Raw genomic sequence first — 18,716 nt, 5'->3', positions numbered from 1 at the left:
TCTGCCTGTGTTGCTCAAAGAGGGAAGAACTGATATCAAAAGCAGATCAACTTGATGTCAGATGAAGCATGAATGTAAATTAGGAATCTTTTGAACATTAAACGCATGTAAACAGCTGTAAAGCCTGGAGATAAGCGTGTGGGTAGTACACATCTAAGCGGTATGTACAGGAACAGTCAGTGATAGTCAGCGTACATCACTTGATTCTGTACAATCCCTACACCTACAGAATTCAAAGTATACATTGAGAGTAAATAAAGGCAGTGGTGTGTATCAGCCCTGATGTACGTCCCAGACACCCTGCAGACATGCTCTGAATACTGCCACTGGCAGCTGTTGCAGCTTTGGGTAAGTTAGTGCCATTCCTCATTACCGTACTTGCCTCCTGGTTTGGCCCAGCAGAGTCAGAGGAGATGTGTGTCAGGGGGGCAGAACTGGCAAATTTGAGGGGATCTCTGCAATGAACAATACGTCAAACAGTCAATTATGTTGATACTGACAGCACACCCATGCAAAAGCAAACACACTCTTACACAATGTCTCTTTTCAGCCCTGGCAGAGGAGGATCCCCAGGCATTCTTCCTGAGGGATGTAGAGCAAAGAGCCGTGGGAGGTGGGGACTCACATCCTGGCCCTGGCAGGTAAACCTGTTACATTGTTCTATTCAAATCAACCACCTCCAGCAAAGGAGACAGTTTTTTCACCTGCAAGACATGCTGAAGTGTGAAAATTACCTCACACAATATTTAAGAGGGTCTGTAGGGCATATGTCTATAGGGACATTGACAGACAGTTTTCACCTCGTCACCCCGGTGTCTCTTCAAATCTACAAATGTATTATTTTATCTATTTATATTCTATATATACTTGAAGTTGAATATATGTTATATAAATGTATTCCATAAGGTTGGACAAAGTCTGACAGTCTCTGCCACCCAGTCCTGGGTATCGTGGACTGCCACATGGAAATTATATACTAAATCATACATTATGATTATATTACATGACATCTATTCCATATATACATATTCTGTTCTATATACTATTCTATAGATATTTTGCAGATATATTTAATTATAGATGTAGTATATGCAAATGTTCAAAGGTAAAGGTCTATAGATATTTGTTGTATTTATTTTCATAAAGATAGATATTTCTCTCCTAGTGTTGAGAGGTATATTTTGTGTATCTACCTACCTACCTACCTACCTACCTACCTGAAATGATGGTTTACATCCTCACAGCATAGAAATCAAATATAATTTCTAACTTTTCAACGTATGTGCATGTGTAGAAGTAGAAGGACATGGTGATAGCGGTAGGTGGTGGTAGGCGATCACGACATTTCCCAGTGAGAGGGAAAGGAGCAGTACATCAGTGTGAGCCAGGTGTAAATCCACCCCAGCTGGAACTCCAACCACATCTCCAAAGGGTTAGAGGAGCCTCAACACTTGTTCTTTCACTTGCTAGCTTTTACAGAAACAAATGTGAACCTTTGAAATGTCAAAAATTCTCGCTGTACCTTCTTGAGCCCATATCTAAAAACGGATTCCTGAAAGATTGTTTTTAAAGCTGCAAAGTTCCTGTCTGCCTGCATTAATAATATCAAATATTCTTGATTAGGATTATTATGATGTTGGTTAACACGGGCTAAAGAGAATATTTTTGGATGGGAGTTTTGAAGCAAATTCTAAAAAAAAAACTTGCAAATGATCTCTATATATGTCTCTTTTTTTTTTTTTTATTACCAAACGGACATAGCAGGTCTTTAATTATTTAATAATCCCAGCACCACATCCCTTTGAGATCTTCTGTGAGCGCAGTCAGACTAATTACTAATTAGAACAGGAGCTAATCAGCACAAAATGAATACCCAACAATGGTTTTTCCCCTTCCGTCCCTTGTGGAATTAAATCAAAGGTCACTGTATCTCTAATATCCCTGACAGAAGGGTATGTTCCTTATTTTAATGAGAAACAGTCCACTTGCATGACTAATTACAAACCATTTTCCAAATAGTTCCACCTGATTAATTGCAGTCTTCTAATGAAACATATTCACCTCAGAATTTCAACACACTCAAATGGGTGGCGTATTGTGAATACAAATATTTCTGCCTGTAAATGTGCTCTCAAAGAGTGCAGTACTGTACTGCTGTGGTTATTTTTGGTGCCTCCTGTTTGATCCATGGATCTCCACCTCAGGTATGACATTGCCTTGCTGTGTTTGTCCACTGAGGCCATCCTGAACTCCTTCGTGCAGCTGGGCTCCATGCCTCCCTCCGGCCAGATCCTGCCCCACAACAACCCCTGCTACATCACCGGATGGGTACGCACCTCTAGTGGGTTGAATAAATCTTCACCATTGTCTGGGTGGGAAATTAACACCCAGCTCTGAGCCAAATGCGGATGAATTCTGGCTGCGGCTGGGGAGTTTGTCTACTCTACCAGCCACTTTGGCAGCTAATCAACCAGGATTTGGAGGTTGTATTTGACTGTGAGAAACTCGGCTTGGCTCAGGGTGGTACTATAATGATAAACTGGCTGTTGTATTTCAGGATGAAGCAGCCGTGACATCATCAAGTGACTAATATTGCACAGGTCTAGGGAGAATAAGAATTTCATTAGTCTGGATTACAATGCAGAGTTTTAGAGTGCCATCATGCTCTAACTTTTATTTCAGAGGTTTTTCCACCTGGACGAGAGCAAAATTCTGGGGAAATTTGTAATGTCCTGCTATGAAAATGGTCAAATCTACAGATATTCCATAATGGCACAAAAGGCTACAGGCTAAATAATTGCCTCAGGCTAATGTGTACTGCACAGGCCATTGTTTCATGCTCAGGCTAATTTACTGTAGGCCACAAACATGGTGTGTATTTCTAATTTCTGAGGTGGTGCATTTATCGTATTATATGCACTGAACTACTGGATGCCTAAATTCCTCCGGCATCAATGAAGTATCTATCTATATATCTAAAATATCTGTCATTGCAAAACATCAGTTTAAAAATATTGTTATCAGCCTTCAAAAACCCGGCTTGACTGAACCCTACTTGGCACTTTGAATTCAAAGAGGGCAGCAAAAAAGGCTGCGTTTGAAGTAACTAAAATGTGTGAAATTGAATGTGGGTTTGGGGGAAAGATATTCAGTTTCATCAGTGCTTTCTGCCCATTGTACAAGACCTGCTCCAGTGGAGGACGGTGGGGAGCATCAGTCAAGACCACCATGGTTTGTGCTGGTGGTGGTAGTCTGTCAGGACGCCACGTCAGTCCTACACCTTCATAGTCTACCCACATGCTCTTTCTCCCTGTTGGTCTCCCCGTTGCTCAGTTCAACTGTTGGCACGGATTCATGGCCGCACAATGCCACCTGGTGGATGCTCGGAGGTTGCAACACTAATGCACTGTTGCTGGAGGTAGTTTCAAGCTATAGGGACAGACATAACAGTGGATACTCTACCCTGCTGGTGACTCTGGTGGCTCTCTGAACGGTAAGGTGGATGACAGATACTACTTCCAGCAGCTGCACATGACTGCAACCAGCAGACGAAGACCAGTGTCTTCACCCACATCTCTGCCTCCATCAACTGGACGAACCAGGCCACTTGGGACAATGTTTCTATACTGATGAATCCTGCCTCTACAGACAAGTCTTTTTAAATGTGGTGGGTGTGGTGTCGCAACTCAGTGTACATCAGTTTTATCCATGGAAGCAAAGCTAAGTGTAAAATATAACAAATGTAGTTAAATTTGATGTTAGTGTTAAAATAGTATAAGTATAAATAGTATAAATAAGTACTAACAATATGATGCAACACTGTCTCTTCATAATATCCTTTCTCCTTCCACAGATCATGGGTTAAAAATAACACGGCACCTCCTGGCACTATCAGCCAACTTCTACTGGCTCTCCACTCATGGTCATGTTTGCCTGTTCCCCTGTTATTCAGTGGATGATGATGATATTTACTAAAATTACTCTTGATTATTCTAAGTGGTAGTGAAAGCTACAAAAGTGCATAATAATATGGGAGGATCTATAGCAATATACTTCAGTATCAGGAAGACAGTTCCTTTATTTACAGCTGAAAAATGCATACAGTGAAGAATGCAGGTTTTTTTTTTTTATAGCTCCTGTCTTCATATTTTTTCTTCTCTACAATATGGCAGATTAGAATAAATTTAGCACCGCAAAATGGAAAATACCAGCAGATTCACTGTACTGTGCTCTGTATCTAACATAACAGTACACTTAGCCTCCATGCAGCAAAGTAACTCAGTACATTTGACCTATTTTGTATAGCAGTCAATGACAACACATAACAAACATTTTGGTATAAATAGAGACCTTCTGAATTTATTTAACGTAGGTACATACTTTACAAATGCAAACATATCAACTCTGAGCTGACATCCTCAGCCCCATTCACATGAACCATAAGCTGAACCTCTGAGTAGAGTTCTGCATCCAAATGAGTTATCCTCTCTAGTAGCAAAAATATGAAACTGAGCCAGAATTGTTGGGAGCACACGCTCACATAAACCAACAATTGTTCTATCCTACTTTATTGTTTTTATTGTTTTTGCTTTACTGTTCCTTCACTCTTCATATTGCTTCTGTTCTATTTTACATTCAAGTCACATTGCTTTAAGCTGCATTCAAAACAGCTGGGAACTGGGAAACTTCCCACCTCGGGACATCATATGCTGTTTTACTTTGCACTGCTGAATCCTATTACCTTCGCTGTTGCAGCAAACTGTTTTTCCCCTGATGGAGATCGATACAGTTTGAGCTTATCTTATCTGAGACCAGTTTGCATAGTTAACTTTGTACAGTCATGCAACCTGACCAGAGGTCCTAGAAAGTTTGTGCACATGGAACCACCGGCCATATGGCCAAATTTTACTCCCAGATTGGCACTGTGCTTGTTTATGAATGGACCCTGATATCTCACTAAAAATGGAGAAAGATCACACACATGCCCTTGATATTTTCCATCTTGGAGACTCTGAGGATGAGGATCACACCATGCGCTCAACGGTTTCGATGTTAGGGGGAAACTCGGTCTCAGCGTGCTGCTTGCAGACCAGCTGGTAGTCTTTGAGCACCTTCACCACTGCGTCGTGGCCAAACTGCATGGCATCATCCACTGGCAGGTTCCCCCACCTGCACAGAGAGGCATGATGAGTGGGCAGGCCACCAAAGAGAGATGGCACTCTTATTTTCAGGGACGCACATTTATTATGAACTCTGGTATGAATTCATTGTGTATTAACTTATTCATTTAACACTTTAAGGGTTCCTCTATCTTTGTGTTTACTTTTATTTCACAGTACTTATCATTTATTTATAGGTGCTTTTATTATTTTATTTTTGTTATGGTACTTCTGATTCTGAGAATGAATCATGACTTCAGTCTCAAGGTGACATATTTTACTTTTATTCAAACTTAACCAGGTACAGTGCACCCACTTAGATTAAATAAATAAATAAACAAACAGATAAATAAATGAATAAATAAATAACCCCCTTTTCAAGAGATATATGGCCTAGAAAGCTACATCAATATTTCTCAAATATGTATTATTCTCCTGAGAAGGAGCTTATAAAAGATAGTTGTGAAAGATATTGATGCTATCTGAAAAGGCGTCTTGGCAAGCAAGGTGGGACTAGAAGTATGGTGTGGTAATGCTCTTTGATGTAGTTTCATCATTAATACAAAATAGTGCAGAGCAGTGTAAAAATGAGTGCTCCTAGTGATAGAAAATAGCAAAAACAGAGTTAGAGACGTATATCTCACCTGTCCTTTACCAATGGATTAACTTTGCAGGTTTCAGTAAGGAATCGCACCACATCTATATGACCTGAAAGCACACAGCAAACACACAGAGACCTTTTATAGCAGTGGGTCTCTTATTCTTCAAGGCTTTAATGATGCCAAGTATTATCATTATCTTGATGTATCACACATTTGTCTGGGCGAGGTTGTATTCATTGCATGGCTGCACTCATTATTATAGCGGTAGTCCATTAAACATGATTTCATAAAATAAGCAAAGTCTAAATTTAGATTAATTTGCCTGTTGTTTTAGTGAATAAAGATATATTTAGTTGAATCATTGTGTTGATTCTGTAAATTACTTAATCAGGTTTTAATTTGGCCAACAACACAGGATGAATGATCAAAGCCTTGCCTTCTGTCAGCAACGCAGGACTTTATTTTTCAGGATATCGAGGGCTAGTGGGCCGTAAATTTGTCAAAATGTAGACTTGAGGCATATTGCAGACATTATAAATGATTTGTCCCTCTCAGCATTTACAGATTTTCAACACATCACATTTCAGAAAAAGGCTGGTGGGATTGCTCTGGGTTAGCATTATCATTTATTACTGTATATGTTAGACCTATTTGCACTTTGAGTGCTCATTTATATATCAGGCACACACAAAACCATGTCATGTGCATGTGGAAAAACTTTGCTGGCATGAAATACATTTCTATTTCTACAGAATGGCACTCTCAGGCTTGATAACTCGCCTACAAAGCACAGATGGTTCAGAAATACACAGTTCAACAAGAAGAGATGGAAATGCCAAAGTGTCTTAATGTCTTCAGCACATTAATGCTTACTATTCTGGAAAGCAAACGAGCAGTGACTATTCAGCCCCATGTTGAGCTGTGGAACTTGGGAGACAAATATTCAGCTCACCAAAAATATCTTCAGAGACAACAAGCACTTGTTCAACAGGACTTTTAAAACAACCTGCTGAACTAATGTCTTCTTCCATCTGAATAAAAAAAAAAAAAAAAAAAAAAAAAAACTTAATGTGGCTGTAAGAGTACTTCTGCCAAGTCCAAAGCTTTTAGGATCCACTGTGCCAAGGCAGGGCAGGCTCTACTGCTCCCTGTAAGCCTCATCTACTGGCAGCTGTCTTAAAGAGAGCATGCAGTACCTCCACTGTGCTGCTGTCAAGCTCACTGTAACCTTGGAGAGTGTGCTGACAGCCTGTAATGACTGGCTTTGGATTGCTCCCAGCAGTAGTGTATAAAGACGAAGGGCTGGTTATTTCAAGTATATGCAAGCATATATATCAAATTGTAAAATTGTTTAGTTAAATAGAATAGAATGATTTTATGATTACTGTTGTTTTTGCTGCTCTTCCCCTTTGGGAAGATCTGGGCTGTGTGTTTGAGTGATTGCGTTTATTTTTGCCATGTGGCCATAAAGATTTGCTGCCTGACTGCTTAGGCTCCATGTCAAGCTGGTCAGGAGCACTGCTCACTGTTTACATGAAGCAGTGAAGCTCACCCTCTGCTGCAGCGATGTGCAGCGCGGTTCGGGAATCATAGTCTCTCAAACCCATGTCCATCGATGAGAGCGCAAACCTGAAGGATTGAAAGAAAGGAGGGTTATCAGCCTACCATTGTCTTTTCATACTTTGAACATCTGATGGATGGGGTTAGGTTAGGCCTAGGTGGGAGATTCTTCAGTGAATAAAATACATTTCATTGTACCACATGCTCTATTTCAGCGATAAGCCACTTGTGGTTTACAGTGATTGATAGAGCAGCTAAGAGGTATTGTAAGGCACAACATGAAACCAGCTAGACTAGCTGCTCCAAAATGACAGTAAATGATGAGTGGAGTGGCTTATTGTTTAACACACTGCCACTCCAGTGGAGGATAGAGCCTGTTTTTTTGTGTGAGCTGGGTGAAATTAAGATTGAATGATTTTTTTTTTTTTTTTTTTTTTTTGCTACACTGTCCTGTCTCCGAGGACGTAGGAGATGTACTTTTTAGTAAAATGTCCTCCATACAAGCTGATTTTTTATTTATTTTTTTGGCTGGATGATCATGAAAGGAACCTTTTTTTATAGCAGATTTTATTTACCAAACTTGGGGGAAAAGGCAGAATATTTTATTTAATACTGAGCAGTATAAGTTTTATAATGAAATATAAAGTGATGTGTGCACACTGGTTCTGTTCTGTTTGGTGTCTTGCAAACCCATCAGCGTTGAGCAAGTTAAAAGTGCATGACACACAATATAAAAGAAATGAAATGAAATCAATGTAATAAAAAATATTCAAGAAATCTATTACTAATCATTAGTGATAAAAATCTGTTATTTTACTGCAAATTAGCAATGTGGTTCTTAAACAGCTGCTTAACAAAATAGTTGTATGAAAAACTTGTTTGCTATTTTTACATGAATATTAACCTATTTAACTATAATGTCCGAAGACTTTATTAAATTTTGATTATTTATATATCAAAATAGCATTGCTTCTACATCCTTGTGAAAACAGTGGATCCTCAACAGTGATGTCATGCTGAACCAAAAATAGAAAATAAAAATTTCTACCAGTGAAACACCCCTACCATCAAATATAAATATAGCTGCCCTTCTCTTCCTGACTGATCACCCATTACTTTTCACTTTCACTTCCCCTTGTTAAATCCCAGTCCAACAGCCTGTTTCAAAAGGAAATACATCAAATTAACCCTCCTGTTAACTTCAAATTTAATAACATGTTTTTATCAATTGACGTCAGTTTGACCCCAGTAATTTAAACCTCCAGAAAATGATTATGATAAAAAAATTGTTACTCAAGTTTATGTCATGTACTTCATGTTTTTTGCTGACTACCTAAATAGCTGTTTAAATAACCCCAAAGTAAACAAACAAACAAACAGACAGACAAACAGGCTCACACTGAGCCCAAATAATAGGATAGGATAATAAGAGGGATAAGGAGGTAGTTTACAACAGGTTTAAACTTGGATAAACCAATTGGAACTTAGAACTTTATAATAAATTATAAACATTTGCACATGCTGTCTGATCGCCTAAACAAAATCAGACCACGCTCAAATAATTTGATCAGCACAAATGCCCATTATTAAGAGGAAAATGTAACTTATCCTGTAAAAGTCAAACATTTTGAAGATTTTTAATATCCTCCTCTACAATTTCAATGCCTTAAAACTCAGAACCAATATTAAAAGTCAGAGCAGTTCTGATGATACAGAGAAGGCCACTTGTTAACTGGAACACAGAATAATGAAGCTCGCTGACGCACCTTCTCAGGGCCGACACGTCTCCACTGTAGGCAGCGAACATCAAGTTGAAAACAGACTCGTTCTATAAACACAGGAGGGTGACATCGACATTTAAAAAAGGACAAATCACATTCAACAGACTGAGCAAAACAAACACAAGTAACTAACTCATGACACGACTAACCCTGTCGTCCCCGTCCTGCCTGCGAGGGTCCTGCTTCTTCACAAAGTGCCTCAAGTTGTCATAGTTGTGGAAATTGAAGTGCGACACCAACTCCTGAGGACAGCAACATATGTACATGGCTAAAGGTAAACATGCTTGTTTTTTTTTTTAGATCCAAAATTTCTCACCAATGCACACTGTATGTATCCTTGAGGCCTAATAAACATGCTGAATGCATTTCCCACCTCAAAATACATTTGCAAAGCCTTATATTGGAATATTCTGAAAGCTGTTCTGTTTATATCTGTGTGTGTAATATGGTGTTGCCCTGCTTATGGCTGCTGGAAGAACATGTTGTATAAACTGTATAAGTTTATAGTGTGCACACAAAAGGTCAAAAACTACATTGGTCATGGGTATCTTCTTTGGTTTGGCACAATGAATTCTGATTTTCTCCTAAAATGTCTTGTCATCAATTTGCCATCAAATGGAACAAACCTAGATGTTTTATTACAATGTGTATTTGTCTTATTTACACTATACACTGTGTATATAAGACAGCTTCGGAGTTGCTGTAAGGTTTATTTTTTCTCTTTGAGGGAGCTAGGCTAATGACTACCATAGACTTCAAGTCTTTATGCAAAGCTAACACAAAATGCTACCCACAGGAACTGAACCACTGGAGGCACAGAGGTGAAAATGGCATCGAACATCGTGTCCTAGTCTGGGTCAGGCGGAAAAAAGGTATTTTGACCAAAAGGTGGAGTATTCCTTTAAGTATTGTTCCTCTTCAAGGAAACCTACGATAGAATTTTTGGCTCTAAACAAAACACCCTGAAATCACATGCAAAGGAGCAAAAGATACATTGCAAGTCCTGCTCTTGCCTGACAGAAGCGTATCCCTCGGACACTGTTTCCAACCCTGTCCAGTGGAGGAGACCAGCACATCACTCCCATGACGTTGGGGACCACCAACAGCACTGCGCCAGACACCCCTGATTTAGCAGGTAAACCCACCTTCAGAGACAAGAAAATATGTGATTTAGGTCAAGAAGCCAGATGGAGGAGCGTTTTTTTTTTTTTTTTTTTTTTTTTTTAATCCAAAGACATCCCACATCCCAACTGAAATCACCTTTCTGATGTGTGAGCTGGGTCTCTTTTCCGGAGGTGGAACATCACTAAATACATTTACTTGTGTACTACACTTATACTTTATACTTTTATTCAATATTAGAGACAAATATTGTCTTTGTTACTCTGCCACATCTGCAACATCATTGTCTGAAATTTGAAGTTACTAGTTACTTTGCAGAAAAAGCTTTCGCAAAACACATATGATGCATTGTTGGAGAGTAAACTAGCCAACAGTATATGGTGCAGTTTGAGCTACAACTTCAAAATATTTTTTAAAGGTTAAAGCATCAACTCTGCAAGAAATCACTCTCCCCAATGACCACTTTTATTTTCATAACCAAACTACCGAATGCAGGACTTCAATTTTACTGGAGTATTTGTGTATTTATACTTTTTCCACCACTGTTCTTTTCTGTGCCGCACAAGTGATGTACTTCTAGCAATCCCCCGGTGTCACTCACGTGAAACGCCATCTGGCCAGAGAAGTCGTACATGCCACACGAGTGCATGAGGCTCAGGGTGTTGCGGACCGCTTCGGCGCACAGAACGTGCTCGCCAGTGATGGGACAGATCCCTCCGTTGGCCAGAGTGGCAGCCATGATGCTTCCTGATTCACAGGTCACTTCGATGGAGCAAAGCTAGGTGAAACAAAGGGTTAATTTTTGACTGAAAATGAAAAATTACTAAATTTAATAAATTATTCCATCAGTGACAGGCCAGACAAAGGCCAACAACAAAGGGTGTCAGGTTAGGAAGACTTGAAACAGTTTCATTTTTTTTCCCAAAATTTGATGATTAATGATTCATCATTAAAGACAGGAGTGCAGTTTACCTGAAAATAGAAGTCTAATGCATCAATCATATCTGCTCCGTCAGGAAAACACTGGGGAATGAAATATGAAGATGATTATTACACTGAATGGGCCCATTTGACTGACCAGATACATGAGCTAATCCCACAAAAGTGATGGGCTATAATATGTTTATTATGTGTTTTTCATGCAACCTGAACACAAATATTCCCATGCACAAGAAAAAAGAATATTCTGTTTTTTTTTTCTATCGAAAGAGAATTCACACTGAACAAGAAAAGCGTTGGTGCATCCTTACACAGCTTTGTGTCCTGTTTAATACTGCATATCCCTAGATACCTAGCAGCAAAAGGTTTATAAAAATTGGAATATGAGTTTATACTATCTACTGTGAGTATAATCTTAAAAGGAATGCTCGACCTGAAAAATATCACAACATCAATGTGGAAAACACTCTCAGTGAGACTTAGCCGGGCAAGGGAGCGTGTACCCGAGCACAGGCACCGGAAAAACACATAAAGGATTCATGATCATCTCGAGCAGCTGTTCACAGCACATCTTTTCTGCTTTAACTGTACGGTTTTTCAGCACTCGAGCAAAACGGTTTCTCACTGACCTTCTTCTCTTTCATGTAGTATCCGATTGCAAAATTTCTGTCGCCAGTTTCTTTTTCTGACTGGAACCTGAGATGGGAAGGAAGAAACATCAATAGTGGTGCAGCGGACACGCACCAAACACTGTAGCTGTGTTGACTCTGATGTGGAGAAAGAGGACATGTAAATGATATCTTATTCATTATTTTACAGTGTACTGACGTGGCATTGCTGAAGCCCACATACTCGTGGCCTGCAATCTTCTTCACAAACTCCATAACCTGGGGAAATGAGGACAAATCTCATGTATAATTCCACAGCACTGTTCACATAGAGAGAAAAGGAAAAAAAATCTGGGACATGGTAGATCATGCAACTCACATAGTCAAACTTCTCTGCCTTGTTTGAACCAGGCTGATGACAAAATGAGAGAGACATGGAACAATTAATGCAAAAATACTGTGTATTATTGTAAAAATAAATGAATGAAATAACATGACAGTAATAGTACACATGTGAATGTGCTAGCTGCAGAACGTGAATTGACACATTTACCACTGATTACATAAGTCAGTATCCTATTACCAGCTAATACATCAAGAAGAAAGACAGCTGGTCACCATAAAGCACGGAGCCCAGGCAGAGGTCAGGCCTGGTCATGTAAATGTAATGAATATGGTAATCACATCAACAGACAGCTGTATTATCCTCCATATTACCTTTACAGCAAAAACAAAATAATATAGCTTAAACCAATCAAACCTCATAATCTTTATTTTATCTAATGCCATGTGAACTGCACAGTCTTTTCAAAAAAGTAGTGCCTATCAGCCAGCCTTGCCACTATCTTTCTTTTTCTCCCTTATCTCACACACACACACACACACACACACACATTCAAAGAGAGCCGCTGTCTGTCAGGACGCTGCCTCCCCTCCATGGTGACAGTAACCCTGTTAAACATGCAGTCATACATGAGTGAAGTGCTCATTTGCCTCCGATTCACTTCCAGTAAAGAAAACATCCAATATTTGCTCGCTTCGGCAGAGTGATTTTGCATTTTGCTTTCGGCAAAACCAACAACCGCCATGCAAGTCAACAACAAACCAGCAAATTGATGATCCATGTGTGTCCCATGCTGGACCTCACACATTCAGCACACCAGCATACAAATTGTTTCCCCAGTAGGTGATGAACATGAGCCTGCTTTCGCTCGGATGTGACTGTCCCTTTGAGCATATGCTGAAGTGAAATATGCGTCCTGGTGTGCTGCATGTGGGAGGTCCAGGATGGGACACACATGGAAATCAGGCTGCTGCTCTTGTTGTCCACTTGAGTGGTGGTCGGTTTTACCACTGGAAAATGTTTTCTAAACATCACAGAGGGAGTTTGAGATTTTTTGCTGATGAGGAGGAAAAGGAGAAGGACTGCAAAGGGCAGGAGGCAGACGATCAGTTGGGTAGACACTTTTAAAATAACACTTTCCTCACGACAAGTTAATGTCTGAAAATTACAGCCAAGCGAGGTCACTTCTTTGCTGCTGGTCAAGATGACTGGTTACAGTGCACCAAACCTGAACTCCACAGCAAGAGGAAAATCTGTAATAGCCAACAGAAGCAAACGTTTTATTTGCCCTTTGAAAGTGGATTCTGCACAGGTGTGGCCTGTGCATGCGATCAAAGCCTCACTGGCTTCTTATTTTAGTTTCTTATTTCATATTTGTGTGTTTTACTTTAAATCTTCAGGTGTTCATGAAACTTCTAAAAACAGAAAAATCAACCATCTGGATTTCATTCTGTGCCTCTGTGCCTTAATTTCCAAGACTTTCCATGACCACAGTGGCGTATTTCTAAGATTTCAAAATTTAAATTCACTCCTCACATTTTTGTGCTGGTTTTAAGTTCACAAGATTTGGAAAAGGTCAAAACAGTCTTGATTTCCATTACTGGGTTTATTCTTTAAGTCACTCAAACATAATTGTGTAATGGTAATAATATGATAATATAATAATAAAGCTGACCCAAAAGCTACTGATAACAACCATGAAATTAAAGAATGTGCATACTAAAGGGATGGTGCAAACACCTGAAGCGACCCTTTTGGAAAACTCAATGAAAATCTACTCACTGTCTAGAATACAGCAAAATGTGATGATATTCCAGCAACTCCATCACCAGTGGGAACTAATTAATAATGTTTTCTAAATATGAAAGCTGAAGCACCATAATGAATCATAAAAGCAAACACTGAAGGGCCTGATTTTCATGCTGACTGGCACAAGGCCATCAAACTAGGTCATCCAGTACATGAGCCACTGTTTACCTTGATAAGTGAGCTGATCACCATGGCTCCAGCATTCACCATGGGGTTGTGGGGTTTATCTGAGAGAAAAGGGCAATGGTCAGATAAAGAGACAAACTGTTTGAGAGACTGTTTGAGATCTGTATGAAAAGGCATAAAGGTTTGCATAAGGGGGGTGCAGGCATTTGCCAACTCATTTGGTGTATCTTGACGAGGTCTTGCTCACCTTCTTCATCCAGAGAGAGCTTGTTGAACTTGAGTCCGCTGGGCTCCATGCCCACGTAGCGGTGAACCTTCTCCGTTCCTGCCTCATGAACGGCGATGGCGTACTCCAGGGGTTTCACACAGGACTGCAGGCAGAACGGCTGCTTGGTGTCCCCTATGGAGTGCCTGCAGGAACAAAGTGAAGCTTTGACGTGAAGCTGGAAACATGTCTCCGTCCTCACTGAGAGAGACGTGAGTGCACAAAATGTAATGTACAAAACAATTAACATCATTACAAATCATTACAAATGACAAGCATATCTAGACACATGTAGATTATCTGCTTGAGAAGTGCATCTGTGGTATAAGCAAGGCAGGGTAAGAAATAAAATTTTCTTTCTTTTGCTCCTTGATTAAATTTTTATGAGCATTTGGGTCCTATTTGAGGCAATTTTATTGAACTACAAAATAAAGATTTTAATGCATATGGGCAAATAAACTATCAAATTGTGCCATTTCATTATTTTTAAACTTCCATCACATATACAGAGAGGCTCTTTGAGGCTGTGTAACTGTTTCAAGGGCATTTTTGCACTCTTATTGACATTTCAGGAGTAACCCTGTATCAGTTCCACCCTGAAATAATCTCCCTCTGTTCTGTGACAATACAAAGTAGCGTTCAGGAGAAACACAACAACTTAAACAGTAATCAGAGTACAGACCTCTGGCCATCCACTGTACACAGAGACACGCCCCACAGCTCTGGGCTAAATTTGGACAGATGAGGGATGTAGTCTGCTACCTGAAGCCAGGACACACAGGAGAACAACAGAAAAGTGTCTGATCATTGGGCCGACCCAATTCTCACGTTATGTGTGTGAACTGGGTCTACATAAAAATAGTAATCATATGAAAAAAATAATAATTTTAAATATTTTTTTCTGATTTTCCAGAGGACAAACAACAAAGGCTTACCTGCCCATCAGTTTGCTTTTGCACAGTGTTGAAGATTTCATTGATTTTCTTGGCAAAAACATCAAACTCAGGGATGATGAATTTCTTTCGAAAGGCCTGGATCAGTAGAACAATGTTTCCACCAACACATCTGAGAAAAGAAGAGAGAGCAGAGTTAGCTGGGAGCACTTACTGAGAAGGATGTTATTTGTCTTAAACACACATACACACACACAAACACACATGTGCATTTTAAATTTGAAACAGTCCATTTACTTATGACAATTTCTGATATAACAAAGTGCCACTGCTCACTGGAGATGCCACTGAATTTACTGACTGACAGAGATCTTTTTCTCATGTGTTCCCAGGAGCCTTGCTTCAGTAAATAACACCATGTGCAGATAATGGGATTGAACAAGTAGATATAATTAGCACTATGTGTGTTTTCATTGAAATTAGAGTTTGCATCCTCTCAAAACTGAGCTCAGTTGTCTTTTACAAAGTGCTTCTTTTACAACATCCCTCCTTACAGTCTAGAGGGCAAACAACAGCCTGCAAGAGAAATCGGATAACGATCAAAGTCACACATGCAAACAGGCAGGCAGGCAGGCTGTGTGTGCATATGTGTGTGTACCTAAATTAGGTAAGTGTGTATGTGACTGTGGAAAAGAGCAGCTGCTTGCCATCAATCTGACAGAGGGGCCCTTAAGCAAAAGCATGGTGAATAATGTTGAAATGTCCTGACATAGCCTGCAAAGCACTGACCACTGAACCGCAGGACGCCTGCAGGGATTTGCTAATCAAGTTCAATGACTGTTCCACAACATAACTCTCTATGACTAGCATTTCTATCAGAATACAGATAAACAGGATTTTTTTTGAACGGCTGATTTGACTGACTTGTTGCTTGTTTTGCCTATTTACATCTACTGCCTGCAAAAATGTTATTTATTGTAAGCAGTTATTATTCCTTTTTTTTTTCAATTTGCTCACAGGTAACTAAAAATGTGAGCAGTCAAGTCAATTATTTTAAATAGAAGAAAATGATTAATTAAATGGAAAAAAAATCACATTAACTCTTGAGGTTTGCATATTTTTCATTAAGAGGCTGTCATCATCTCCCATAACTTTACTGAGCTACAACACAAATATGTTAAATTTGCCAGTTTTTCAGTTACTACAGAAACCACGAAAATAGCCTGAGCTTCCTCCACATCCTGCTCAGTGACCCGACTGATCTTAAACATGACATGACTGAGTTATAATCAGACAGAAATACAAGAAAGTACAATTGAAAGACAGGCGAGGGGAGGAGAGCTGGGTCTGCAAAACAACATGAGACACAGAGAGAGACAGAATGGCAAAGCACATACAGTAAATCCTTCATTAACATGGAGCGTAGGGCACTAAGACTAAAAATAGCTCCGGTGTCATGCCTGCACCTGGTGGCACATGGAAAACAAAACATCATGGGTCTTTGGCGTTGAGACACGAGTTAATTTAGAGAGGCACTGTTCAGTAGATGAGCAGGAGTCCCAGCAACAGGCAGCAGTGAGGCAAGTGAGACGAGGTACAACAACCAACACCTACTTTATGTCTCCTGCCAACAAGGGCCCACTATGTGATTCCCCTTTTGTGAGTTTTTATAAGGGTGGAAAACACAGGAACTCAAACAATAATACATCAGTATCACAGCAGTGTAGTCTAGTGTTGCTTCTCTTCTTTTCTCATTTGTTAATGAGTTCATGTATCAACCAACTGATCGGTTCATTCATTCACTCATAACCATCTCTCCATACCCTCCGCTGTCCCACCTGTGGAAAAGCTCCTTGTCCATCATGACTTCACCGATGGAGTCCCTCACCGCCTGCCGGAGCTTCTCCATGCAGTCCCTGAGACGAGGGTCAGACGGGTGAAGGCCAGTCTTCTTCAGGGCCTGCACGGGAAGTTGGATCACATGGCAGTACTGAGATAGGAGCAAAATGAATGATGTGAACAATAATGTGCAGTCAGTAATGATGTTTATGCTCAGGTTGGGTCACAACTGCAGCAATTCATCACCGGATCTGGAATGCCAACTGTACTCAAGCAAAGCAGGTCAGTACTGTAGGATAGATAGACAGATAGATAGATCCTTTGACAGCGGCTGAACTCTGCAGCTACTCACTGAGATGAAGGATGAGATGGGGATGTGCTCTTTTCCCTCTGTGATGGTGTAGAAAAGCATGTCTTCCACTCCGGTGCAGAGGGACTTTGAACGCACACTCCTGGGAAAGTGACGAGTACACTCTTGAAAGAGCTCAGTCTGGGGTTACTTCCTTACAAAACAAGGAGCTCATACGATATAGTTAGTGCCACATAGTGCTGGGCGATATGGCCTACAAATAATATCACAATATTTGTAGGCTATATCACAATACACAATATATACATTGATATGTTGACATCTTCTCAAATCCACTTCATAAATGCTAGATTTAACCCTCTGATGCATACAATCACAGCAGTATGATGATTGTACTTGGGTGATATGGACTTGATTGATCATGGACATTGATTGATCATGATTTTTTTTTTTTTTTTACCAAATACAGATGACTATTGGTGTTTTCTCAGAATATTTACACAATGACATTTTTATAAATAATCAACAGTAATGTTTATATAAAAACTGAGTGGGAAAAGGCAAATTAGAACAGCAGAAGCAGTCTGGTAAGTTAAAAAAAGACAACACTTATGCCATATCATGTTACAGCATCCAAAATCCCAGATATTTTATCTCATATCATAGTATCCATCCAATATCAATATACTGCCCAATCCTAGTTCCACACAGACCTCAATGTCAATTAACAGGCACACACAATAACAGATCAGCTGTGTGTCTGATGATCCATCAACCTTGCACCTTTTTTGAAAGGCTGAAATAGACAACATTTAGAATATGCTGGCAGGATTAAAATACACTCCCACTGTTTACAGTACATTTCAAATGAATGTTATTCCTACAGAAGTGCATTCCCTGGCCTTTTGTCAAACCTACACATGACTTAAATGCAATCTGAAAAATGCAGCGTGGGGATATGAAAGCCTCACCACGTCAGCGCAGAGCTGCTCAGTACATGTGGGTCAGACACTTACATGTAGAGGTGCAGACGGTCCGTGTGTGTAGGAGGCGGTCTCCGGTACCTGGCTGAGGGTTTTGTGCTTAGACATTGTGCTGGCTGGATGATGAAAAGCCTCCTCTTAGCCGCTTTGACGAGCAGCTCCACAGCCAGGGAGCTTGTCAGGCGCACTGCTCTCAGGCAGTGCATGGGGAAGTCCTTTGATAGTTTCCGTGAGAGGGAAGATAACGTCGGGTGTTATTAATATAATTTTTTTCACGGTCTAATACTTGAGCAGCAGCTCCTGCGTGGCTGATGACTCTGTTGAACTCTTCCAAATGACACCGTGAAGTACTGCTGCCTTCAAGTGGTGTCGGAAAT

General features: G+C 40.0%; 1 protein-coding gene across 2 annotated transcripts; it reads right to left on the bottom strand.

The window, feature by feature from the left end:
• Positions 1–4,343: 4,343 nt before the first annotated feature.
• On the bottom strand, positions 4,344–18,656 carry gls2b (glutaminase 2b (liver, mitochondrial)). Of its 2 annotated transcripts, none has more exons than XM_030051098.1 (18): positions 18,373–18,656; positions 17,399–17,498; positions 17,046–17,167; positions 15,250–15,379; positions 14,997–15,076; positions 14,297–14,460; positions 14,092–14,150; positions 12,151–12,183; positions 11,992–12,050; positions 11,793–11,859; positions 11,197–11,247; positions 10,826–11,002; positions 10,116–10,247; positions 9,252–9,344; positions 9,088–9,149; positions 7,314–7,390; positions 5,804–5,867; positions 4,344–5,169 (listed from the first exon to the last, which is right to left on the bottom strand). In XM_030051098.1, the coding sequence occupies exons 1-18, from the start codon at positions 18,543–18,545 to the stop codon at positions 5,025–5,027; spliced, it is 1,788 nt and encodes a 595-aa protein (XP_029906958.1). In that variant the 5' UTR covers positions 18,546–18,656; the 3' UTR covers positions 4,344–5,024. The 2 variants fall into 2 exon arrangements, with proteins under 2 accessions (XP_029906958.1, XP_029906959.1); XM_030051099.1 differs by having other exon boundaries at positions 18,421–18,656.
• Between the last annotated feature and the right edge of the window lie 60 nt (positions 18,657–18,716).

Source organism: Myripristis murdjan, chromosome 5, assembly GCF_902150065.1.
Source record: "Myripristis murdjan chromosome 5, fMyrMur1.1, whole genome shotgun sequence".
Classification (NCBI taxonomy): Eukaryota; Metazoa; Chordata; class Actinopteri; order Holocentriformes; family Holocentridae; genus Myripristis; species Myripristis murdjan.
The sequence above is the reverse complement of the archived record's forward strand: the minus strand, read 5'-3'. Positions and strand labels throughout refer to the sequence as shown.